The sequence below is a fragment of the Dinoponera quadriceps genome, unplaced genomic scaffold (genome assembly GCF_001313825.1).
Source record: "Dinoponera quadriceps isolate SergipeBrazil2010 unplaced genomic scaffold, ASM131382v1 scaffold1846, whole genome shotgun sequence".
NCBI classification, from domain to species: Eukaryota; Metazoa; Arthropoda; class Insecta; order Hymenoptera; family Formicidae; genus Dinoponera; species Dinoponera quadriceps.
In genome coordinates, this window is record NW_014556140.1 from 1,547,081 (window position 1) to 1,558,484 (window position 11,404).

Below are 11,404 nucleotides of genomic sequence, written 5' to 3' on the forward strand. Positions count from 1 at the left end.
AGGCACCTTTGAGTGGAAAGTGCAGTTAAAAAGAACAGACCACTATCAGAGAGAAAACCGAGAAAAAAAAACTGAAAACAAACTAAAATGGATGCAGAGGGCGTATTAAACGATCACGCAAAAACGGTATCAATTATTAGCTATTGATCCGAGAGTAAACTGCTAGCGAAAATCTGTGACGTATTAATGACGTCATATCTGCCGCGAAAATGTTTCGAAGAAAATAGTGGATCACGCCCGAAAACTAAGGTCCATTTCCACGCAGCGAATGCTTCGAAGCGCTGTAAAGACCAATAATATTCTTTCCTTGAGAACTGCGAAAGCGTTTGCAGTACTAAGCGGACCTTGGTCTTGGTTCAATAATGAACATCTCGAGTCTTTACTCCGGAACGATCGTCGTAAAAATGGCGACGCTCATGAAAGCGGTGCAGGTTTCTAAGAGCGTGAATAATATAACGAAACTCTTTACAAATTTATCTTTGACATCGAGCATTGTCGCTTCCCCTAAACATGCGTTTCTTCGCCGGTTTGTACTGTTACATTCTCAAATATGTCTTATTTGTACTTTATGTTATTATCTGCATGTATGTGTGTGATCAATGCACGTTGCGATCGTGGTGTTAATTTCCGAAGGTGTTTTCTCAATTTAAAAATGTTTCGAAAGAGAACTCGTCATATCTAAGATATATAAGTGTACAATTCCTTATACGTAAAATTCGTCTGCGAAATAACTTCTTTTTGTTTTGATGTGTGAAGTTACAGGTCGTATCAATACTTCATGTCTTTTACATTATGGTGTTATGAATATAATGTTAAATGTATGTAAGAATACAGATTGGAGTTTTGAGTGAGACCTGATATTACTTTTTCATAAATCCAGTATACCGGCTCTCCATTGTGCGTTCATACATATCACATCAGAACGCCGTGACTTAATGGAATTTTTTGAGAACCCGGAACATTGGGGGAAAATGGAGATAAAAGTTGGTCGGTCCTGGAGGATGGAGGAATTGAGACTGAAAAGCAACTCGGATCTTCATAAGTTGTGGTGAGAAATTTATACATTGTGTATTATTTGTACATTTGTAGATCTGGTTTCTCTACATATTTCCTAGATTAATATATTTGAACAAATATAGGTTTGTGTTAATGAAGGAACGTAATATGCTCATGACTATGGAAGAAGCTTGTAAAGAAGCTTATGAGATTTTCCCAAATCCTGAACGTTTAGATAAGGTCCAAAACAGTATGAAGAATTTGGAGTCGGTGGTCCGTGAGAGAAATAGAGCTTACCATTTGCTTGAGACTGGCTACACAGGAGAGAGACCTGGGAAAATGGTGTACAATCCTCTAGGTAATCCTCTAAGATCTATGTAATTTATTTGAAACATGAAATTTTTTCAATCAAAACATCTGTCCATTGTATGTATCATGCAATGTAGATATGAGAAATTTCTTTCCTCACAGAAAATTTCAGAGGTATAAATAAAGAAAAAAAACTACATAAACTTATTTATATTATTATCTTTTAGGTCTGAAATTTTATTACCGAATGAGTCAACATTCAATTCCAAAATTCATGAATACAAGATGGCGCAAGACGTATCAGTTTGGCTATGGTGGATATGCAGTTCGGAAGTTCCTGCGACTATATAGAGAAAAGTTGTGGAATGAGAAACGCAAAGCAAAGAAGTTTGTAGCAACTATTGTTTCTACCTATTTATTTAATACACATTTCAATCTATTTACGTTCATAGGAAAAGGCTATCTCTTTGTCTTCTTTCAGCCGTGAGAGAAATCGTGCAACAACGTTACTTAGAAGATTCCCGAATATGGATCTTGAAGCTTTAAAAGAACAATATCCAAATATTGATTTGAAAATGGTGAAGCAATTAAACAAATCAATAGGCCATGTAGCACCTCAATAAATGCATGTTAATATGTTAATAGAATAGAAAATTGTCCAAATATATATGCGACAAATCTGATCATTATACATAAATAGACTTATGTATTCCGCTGCATTTTTTTTTTAATATAATCATTCGAGTCTACATCCCCACTTGAAATAAATTCTAAATAAATTGTGCATATATAGACTGAATATGCAATATTGTAATTGTAATATAGGTCACACATTTAAGAAAAGTAATATTATCTAATACCGCTGTTAGCCGAGTTACATATAACAATGGATTTTAGAATATTAAGGAGATTATCATGTTGCAAGCCAGATGTTTTCTCTTTATATGTAAAATATATAAAATTAGAAAATAATAAGGAAATATATGGTGCAAAAGATAATGAATAAACGTTCGTTGTTATCAAGTATCGTTATAATTGTCGAAAAATCTACTGAATTCAGTTTCGATTAAAGTGCTTTATTTTCTCTTCTTCTTTTTTTTAAAGATACAGTACATTTCAAAGTAATGGTGAAAAATTGGTAAAACAAAAATCGTCTGAGACTTATTTGACCAAATTCTTTATATAGTTTTTATTAATTTCCTATTATAATTTTTGCTATTGTGTAGGGATACGGAAGTATTGTGTGAAAGGTATACGGATGTAACATTTAGAACATATATTTTCACCTGTAGAAAATTTAACCCCGTGTACTTTTCACACAGTAAGAACGAACATATAAAACCAATTTTGTATTCCCGCGCGCACGCGCGCAATATTCGCTCCTTTAATTTACATAAATTTCATGTAGAAATCTCATGAACTTAATAACAAGTGACATTTATTACTTAACAGCATATCACAATCACTTACAGCTACATGAAATAATGCATAAGTTAAATATTTATTCACAAGTATATATGGAATGCATCTGTTCATGTAGCTTTGGTAACGAAAAAGATTTATAACTTAAGGAAAGATAACTCTTCACATGTTAATGTCATGCCGCAAATAAAATGCATTTCCATGTATAAATTTTCTTGATATTGTAATCTCATTACCATACGACAGGCTGCGTATCTAGAATTCAAAATTAATTTTCAAGTTCCGCTTCCAAGCACAAATCATTATGATCATTTTAATGTGCCCCCTGCAAATAAAATTCGCTGCTTCATTTCGCATTAAGCGTTAAATATCAAATGATTTTAGTACAACGCGCGATACAACCAAACATCGGTTCAAGCTGCATGAGCTTTAATATAAAATTACACAAATTAAACAAAATTACTTTATATAACACGTATAATACAACTATATACCTTATACTTCGCATTCATACCTGTACACTAAAAAAAAAAAATCGATCCGTATGGAGTTAAAATTTTATAATCTTGAGATGATACATCAAGATTATGCGTAGAAAATTACTCTCTGAAAATAAAGTCGATTGAATTATAATTATCGGTTGGGAATGTATTAAATCATATAATTTCACAAGCGATTTTCACGAAGCTACTATTCCTCGTGTCGAAGCTATTCTATAAGTGTCTCTGAATCTTATATGGTATCATCTTCGACGATAAATAACTACTTTTTAATATCAATAGTGCGTATTCAAATGCATACTGGTTCGTTTCCTCAGTATATGTGAGTATATAGACATTTATATATAGTAATCAATACAATGTTGTCTCACAATTATCCGTTATATTACACATTTCCTTGCGTTATTATAAATTAATAGCTTATTATGGTGGCTTATGCTACAGGAAAGATGTTGCATCATTTTGTGTGATCCTTCCTCAAATAGTCACCTATACGATTTTTACGGTAACTTGTATCTTATGCAAGATCTCTAATGATCGATCTCTCAACATCGCAATGTAGCGAGAATGCTGCGCATATATTTGTACCTTGAAATTAGAAAAAAAAAAAAAGAAAAGAAATTACTCTATTATGCCATAACTCAGGTGCCGTATGTCTGAATAAAGATATATCTGTTTGTTCCTACCTATAAGCCACAAGGTAACACCGACTGTTTCTAGTTCCAAGTGACAGATATATGGCACCTAATTCGAAACGGAGGCAAACGGAATCTGGAGTACGTTGCGTAAGCGGTATATAACTTTGACACGCGACACATCGGTGTACCGATTTTCCGGGCACAATTACCTGAATACTCGCGTTTGTCGCCATTTCATGGCAATATGATAAAATAATTTCTTAGATAACGCTGTTATATATTGTCTACTGGTACATCTTTTTCCTTTTTACTCTAAAGCCGGTGGCAACAAGTACCGCCAGGCGTGCTCCAGCTCTCTGCTGGCGTCCGAGCAACGTCGTTGCAGCTTGTCCTCTGGTGGAAGCGTCGTCATAGGAAACTCGCCCTGCAAAAGACGAAAAACCGCGTTTTAGTACCTGCGTATCGTGTTGCGAAATCGTCATTTGCGAGATGTAGTAGCGCGTGTAAACGTCATACCAAGTTTACATCCGCCCACAATGTCTCCAGAATCTCTCTGAAAGCACAGAGCTCCGTATAATCCGTAAAATATATGACCCAATCACCGCTATTCTCGTGCACCTCTCGACACGCGAATTCCTGAAAACACGTGTTTAATCAGTAACGAAGCATGGAACTGATGGTAGAGAAGAAGATAATATTACAGCTCCACGTTTCACCGGCACGTCGATGCGTACTCACCAATATGCACCATGACTGCTGCACTAACGGCACTCGGAACGCCGTTAAATCCTTGATAGAGGCGCATGAGAGAGTTTGACCCCTTTGTGTGCCGGGATGGACCTCCTTCATCGCCACCAAGTGTCCCGTGGTCGTGATGAGGCTGCAAGGCAACGGTTCTCGCTTTTCCGAGCTGTCGAAGAGACCCGACGCGCTTTGAACGAAGCTTTGCAGCCACTCGGAAGCTACGTATTCGTCCGGAGCAGCAAACTGGTACGACTTGTTGGGTTTCAGCAGTATCTCGAAGGTGTGCGGCCGATGAGAGTTGGGGATTCTTCTACAGCCCTGACACAAGCCACCTTTCAAGGGTATGGCGCGTTTAGGAAGCCGCTGATTCGAATCTGTGAACATGTAAACCACGCCGCCCTTCAGAACGAAGTAGCCGGCCTCCCAGGGATTTGTGGGCGCGTTCGGATGTAAATGCTGATAAGTGTGCGGCCGGAACATCAGGTCGCCCTCTTTCGTTGGCCCGCACGGCGTGCTAGGCGGAGACATGTGCTCGTCTTCCATGTAAATAAGGCTGTAGTGTTCGATTTTCTCGTCCTGCAACGATAGATAATAGATAAAACCAGAAATAGACGCATGGCGATCGCACATAGATAACAATACATAAACCAATCCACATTTGTCGATAAGGTTGACACAGTTTTGTTTCTCGTTAAATTTGCAGCCGATCGTTACTAGCGAAAGTCTCGTAGCAGTAAAGTCGAGTCTATAAATTGCGAGATATTATAAGAGCGAAGGACTATGCCGTGAATTGCTCTTCACAGGCGAAAATACATAATGAAACTCGTCGCTTTTCAACACATAATGAACAGAAGAATGGATTTGTGTTAAAGAAACTATATGACTCCGTTAAAAGAAAGAAAAATAACGTTAACATCAAAACGACCCTGGGAAAACACCACTTAGGTGCAATTCAAGGTCACAATATTATGTCCCACTCGAAACTCTACAACTTTTGTATGAAGCATCTTCTCCTACGATCAAAAGGTTTTGGGAAGAGGGAGAATAAGTTAAAATGGGACATCCTGTATATTTTATGATAAATTACATTTAAATAACGAAAAGATATGAGACAGTCTAAACGGAAAACACTGACATGAAGCGTATACGATCCACGCAGCAGCGAACGTATTAATGCTTCAATAATTTAGGATACTACAATAATAACACAAAAAAAAATTAGATCTACGTACCGGATACACTGCTGTGTCAGAGAGAATCGAATTCTTCAGAATGTGCATATCCTCGTAATTCAGTTCTTTGACAGCGGGAAGCCTCGGTTTCGACGGCGATCGTCTCATTGCCATTTCCAAGTGACCAATTAATTCTGAGGTAGTTTGCGAGCTGCCGGTAGAGAAGAGATACTGCATTTCGCAGTCGGCGTTGGATATTAAAATATTTTGTGCATTCGGTCCGACCTAAAATAACACATATACATGTATCTCACTTATCGAGAGGCACCTGGAAATACGATCGATTACTTCAAACCTCCGTACCATTATGACATCCAATTCGTTGTAAGGAATAACGAACTGGTTGCTATAAGAATGATCGATCTTGGAGCCGGTCAAGTACAACGTCTTATCCGTCAACAGCGCGATCATCGGTTTGCTCTCGCCGTTTGTCATGTAAGAGCTCCTAACTTTGTACACCTTGTACAACTCTTCCGTTTTATCACGGTAAATGTGTCTCTTGAAAAGTTCGCGCAACTTTAGGCTGATTTTCTCGCCGCTGAACTCCTGCTTCTCGGCTGCCACGTTCTCCTGGATCTCCTTGTCGAGATTGTCGTTGAAATCCTTGAAGGAATCGTAGCTGGTCTTGACCCCCTTGATGTACAGAGTGTTCGCCTTCGGCGGCTTCTTATTCTTCTTGATCTCGAACTTCCTCTCCGTGATCGACTTCAGGAATCTGCTTAGCAGCGACGTCTTCGACGGCGCCTGACGCAGAGGCGGCGCCAGGAGTTTGCTGCTATTCTCACCCGACAATATCGCCGTCATGTTGCGTTTCTTCAGCGGCGAAGCCAGATGCCGGCTGTTCTTGCGCTCCTCCAGGTCGGACGTTGCCACGCTATCCACGTCCGACCAGTCGCTGTTAGAGTTGGCGTACTTCTTCGGGTTTGCAGTTTGCGGCATCTCCACCTTGCTCGGTGGATCCTCAACGATATTACCGCACGCCTTCTCGACGATGTAGGCTTCCTGGGCCTCGTTCTCCTCCAGCTCTATCTCCATCTTGGGCCTCAGGCTCTTGCCTGGATCCTCCTGACCCTCTGGCGCCCCGCGCTCCGACAGCGATAAGCCACAGTTGCACCTGCAATTGCGTTGGCACGGCACCTCGATGCAGAACTTCGACGGCGTTTGCTTGTCGGTGTCGCTGTCGAACGTGCTGGACGACGACGAGAAGGAATAACAGTCCGAATGTGCGTTCCTTCCCGCATTCGCGTTCTTCTGAGTGTAGGGCGAGTCACCGTGCGCGCACCAACTGTACCTGCCTTTCTGAGCGTCCCTCTTCAGAACGGAATTCGGGGACAAGAAACTCATGGAGAAATCGGCGTAGCTCTCGTCGTCCTCCAGCTTCATCGTTTTCAGTATGTCCTCGTGGAAGCTGACCCGCTTCTTACTTTCACCGCGCTTCTTCTTACGCTGCCTACGTTGCACTATGGCTTCCGAGCTGGAGGAAGACAGAATGCTGGCGTCGGTCATGTTAATAGTGTTCAAAATGCCGTACGGAGTGTCCATGTTATCACAATCGGAGATAGTCATACTCAGTTCCAACAAATTCGTATCGTTATTGATTAGATAGGAATTGCGAGGATCTATATTTTTTTTAAAGCTGTAAGCGCTGTCGCTGTAATAAGTGCTTCTCTTATTAAGATCCTTCGTGCCATTATCGATTTTGCCCATTTTATCCAGCTTGGTCTCGTCGAGACTTTTGCTGTAGAAGTCGTAGCCTTTGATAGTCTCCAAACTGGAGCAATTTGTTTCGTTATCGTCGAGCTTACGCGTTACGTTCTGGTTGACTATGTCGTTCTTCGTCATCATGACGGTCTGAAATTTCGTGATCGCCGGCGACTGAGTCGGTGTCTTGCCATCCTCGCTGGAGTCGCTGGATCCGAAATTCTTATTGTCTTCCATGCAGTTGTTGATAATCGTCTTGTACCTATTGTTTCGGTACTTGGGTATGTCGTCCATCGAGAAATCCTCCTGCAAAAATTCACACCATGTGTATGTTCCCAAGTAATCGGACATCTCATTACCCGGATATCCGATTATCTTCGATTCGACTCCGACTCTGGACCTTTGGGCCCGGATTTGAAACATTGCACATTTATCCGCTATCCAAATAATCGGGTATTCGGATAATGTTGGGTCCGAATATTGGATAGAGATCTTTCCGCACGATCTTCGTTCGATCTCTACCTCTTTGTAACTGCTACCGTCGGTCTCATTCGCGAGGTCCATATCGCTGTCGAACGCAACGCCGCTGTCCCCCGGAGAAGCTAGGCTCGATGAAACACTAGAAGACCTTAGATGCAACGATAAGACTGTTCCCGACGGGTTTACGCTCATAGGCCTCTGTGGCATGTAATTGCAGATGTCCAAATACGTCACATCCTGCATACACATAATAGTCATCAGTTTTATTCCAGCCGATATCTGTATCATTAATTATCGGTCGCGCACGTTGACATAACGCGCGATATCATGTAACTTGAAAATAAGCAAAAGTTTCACCAAGCCAATAAGCCTGCGGGAAATTTTCCATGAACAAACAGCAGACCGTGCAGTGTAGAATGCGTGCGAGATAAAGTGTACGGAAATCAGTTGCCACATAACTGTTTTACAATCAACGTTTTGCGACTAACGCATAAGTTATCAACCGCGCGTTAATACGACGGATCTTGCAAACTTTAAGCTGATCCTATAACGGAAATATAAAAGTAATTTCTTCTTCCCTCTCGGTAACGGTGCTTCCAGCAAAATTTTCCGTGAATAAAAGCAAACCGTGCGATATGCACGCGCGAAATAAAGTATGCGATCGAAAATAAAGCGATAACCCGTTTGCCCCGTGCATACATAACTGCTGCAACTTTATATAAAAAGATCTATCGGCATACACGACGCGTGTTATATGTGATTGATATTATTCATTAGCGAGATAAGTGTAACCAGGGGGTGATATTGATATCTCGCTCTCCATGCGAGGGAAAATAAAATAAGAGTGATGCGCCAAACATACGGCGACGAGAAAGTTAATCTTCGCTCCCCCCTCTCTCTCTCTCTCTCTCTCTCTCTCAAACTTGTTGCCTTACGAAACTGCTCCATGAACTCTTTATATCCCGTTATTTACTGCATTTACTGAACGTACCAATTGCAATGTGAAGGACACGTTTTCCAGACCGGCGAGAAGATTGACCAGTTGATTGGTCTTATCAGCATCTCTTACAAGCGCATGTGGAAAGTACTGCTTTTTTAATGTCTTGGTGTCTCGCAGTAAACAGGCCAGATAGCTCTCAAAGCTGCCCTCGCTCAGAGTGTGATAGAGCCATGCTCGACCTGCACATTTCATTGCGTATATAATATGCATTAACATAACACTATTACAAATAAGAACACTGAACTATATTTGCACTTGGATACAGCCTATATGCTATTTCTGATTTCGCTTAAATGACGTCCAATACTTTAACCGGATGATACACTGCCGATTGAGATATATTTAAATGTTCACATTATCATGAAAGTTTTCCCAAATCAAATAGTTCAAAATTACGTAATTATTCCTTATTATGTATAACTTTAAGTCATTCCAATTATTAATTAATTGTTAATTATTAAGTGTGAAATGCAAATTATGACTTTAGATTTGTTTCTCAATAAAAATCAGCAGTTCTGTGATAAGATACAAAGTGCGCAATTGCATCCGTTAAATACACATTTTCAGTCAAATGCGAATTGAACAGTAAAAAAACACAAGAGGGGGATTACGTTGTTTGTACGATCAACGTTTGTGCGTACCTTTTCCAATAGACGTCAGTACACTCTGCAATGCATGAATGACCACGACAGTATCTTGGTGGCTAAGTTCTCTAGCAGTGCCCCAGTACCCATGTCTCTCTACACGCAATCCGTGACGCAGCGCCCGGTCCAGCCAGTATACCAACCAGGAGTCACCATCCAGGACTACGGTGCCATATAGACTTTGAGCGTAGACCTGTTCAAAGTACATACACGTTATCTTCATTTATCATCTATTTATTGCATTAAGAATTGTCTTCCTACCAAATGGAACAGATTATAAGAGAACAAGGACCTTAGCGGAATAGCTGACTTATCGGTTTACAACAATGTTTTATGCCTTGAATCTGTCTTTGAGTAACGTACAATAATTGCCCTGTGTCTTAAACTAGAAAGCAGTTCTGTTTGTGATTAATGACAAACCATATGTGTAATATAAGAAAAGTAAATAAACAAAAAAATAAACAAAATGATAATTTAGATCGAGATTTAGAGCATGAAACGTGTCTTAAAATTATAAGTCAACCATTATGTATATAAAGGCATTCATTCAGTGACAATTGCGCAACTGAAATACGTGCTAAACGTTGGAAACACGAGAAATATACGTGTATAAAAATATAAATGCGAGAATGCGGAAAAGTAGTCGCTTGCACTTTGATAAGTTCAAGCGCTGCTTTGATCGAGCGCTAGTTCCAATTGGCGAGAGAACACTGAAAATATGGAAAGGTGGACAATAAGGAGAAAAAAAAACAACGTATAACTTACGCACGCTTCTACCTTTCACTTGGAGCATTTATCTCACGTCTGCTGGCACGAGCAAAACAAAACCCCCCCAGACGCTACGACTGACGCTAATTTTAAATACGTTCTCGTCAGTCACGGTAAAAATGAAACGATCAAGAAGAACGGCGGAAGAGAGGAAACGAAGCACGCGAAGCGCACAAAGCGCGAGACGGAGAATGGGCCTTTTATCAGCTGTTCCGTGCAACGCACATCCGCGCAACTGTCAAACGTCGATGCGAACTGACAGCTAGGTAGCTTCGATCACGGCGAAAGTGCAGAATGACTCACTTCTGGGCAGCAGCGTCGTCGTCGTCGTCGTTGCACGCACGAAGAAGCGAGAGAAACGTAAGCCTCGCGACGCGTTTAAAGGGACAACCGTGCGACGTCGAATCTGTGGCGTACTCGCGCACTGCGATCATTCGTGTGCGTGTGTACGTGTGTGCATGAACGGTTCGATTTCGAGCCGCTCGCTGCGTCGCGATTAATTCGCGAGTAGGGTTTTCGCGACGTCACACGAAACACGTATATATGTATATATATGTATATATATATATATATATGTATACGTGTATATGTATAGTTCTCACGATATGTATCCTAGTTCCTTTCTAAACGCATGCCATGCAGCGGAAGACGAGGAAACGTCGCACCGCACGGCCAGGAGGCAATTCCTCGGCTTGTCGTCGTCGAAGCAACGAGATCCGCGCTTCCTCCGCGTGCAGGCAGGCAGGAAACGAGTGCAACCCGAGAGGCGGAACGTGCGAGACGGATGTGAACACGGAATTTTGCAGTAGAGGATTTCGTCGTCGCGCGGAACATGCTCGAGTCTCTCTCTTTAATTCGATCCCGAGCCAGGTTCCCTCTCGTTCGGATGTACAGCATGCACGTATCGATCTCGCAAGCGTGCGATCTCGAATGACCACTTCGGAATGCGTTTCGCACTCCGGGGAGACTC

The 11,404-nt window shown here is 41.1% G+C and overlaps 2 protein-coding genes across 2 annotated transcripts in view; one reads left to right on the forward strand and one right to left on the reverse strand.

Moving 5' to 3' along the window:
* Positions 1–350: 350 nt before the first annotated feature.
* On the forward strand, positions 351–1,994 carry LOC106746927 (39S ribosomal protein L47, mitochondrial). The gene is made up of 5 exons (XM_014624074.1): positions 351–526; positions 881–1,048; positions 1,140–1,354; positions 1,533–1,692; positions 1,787–1,994. The coding sequence occupies exons 1-5, from the start codon at positions 363–365 to the stop codon at positions 1,926–1,928; spliced, it is 849 nt and encodes a 282-aa protein (XP_014479560.1). The 5' UTR covers positions 351–362; the 3' UTR covers positions 1,929–1,994.
* Positions 1,995–2,566: 572 nt separating this feature from the next.
* Positions 2,567–11,404, reverse strand: part of LOC106746969 (pleckstrin homology domain-containing family M member 2) — a 9,366-nt gene continuing 528 nt past the window's right edge. The window contains exons 2-9 of the mRNA XM_014624177.1: positions 9,664–9,859; positions 9,014–9,201; positions 8,065–8,259; positions 6,145–7,848; positions 5,842–6,066; positions 4,604–5,185; positions 4,382–4,501; positions 2,567–4,289 (exon numbers count right to left, since the gene is read on the reverse strand). Of these exons, the coding sequence (XP_014479663.1) occupies positions 4,173–4,289; positions 4,382–4,501; positions 4,604–5,185; positions 5,842–6,066; positions 6,145–7,848; positions 8,065–8,259; positions 9,014–9,201; positions 9,664–9,859 (3,327 nt within the window). The 3' untranslated portion in view covers positions 2,567–4,172. The remainder of the gene's footprint in view (positions 4,290–4,381; positions 4,502–4,603; positions 5,186–5,841; positions 6,067–6,144; positions 7,849–8,064; positions 8,260–9,013; positions 9,202–9,663; positions 9,860–11,404) is intronic.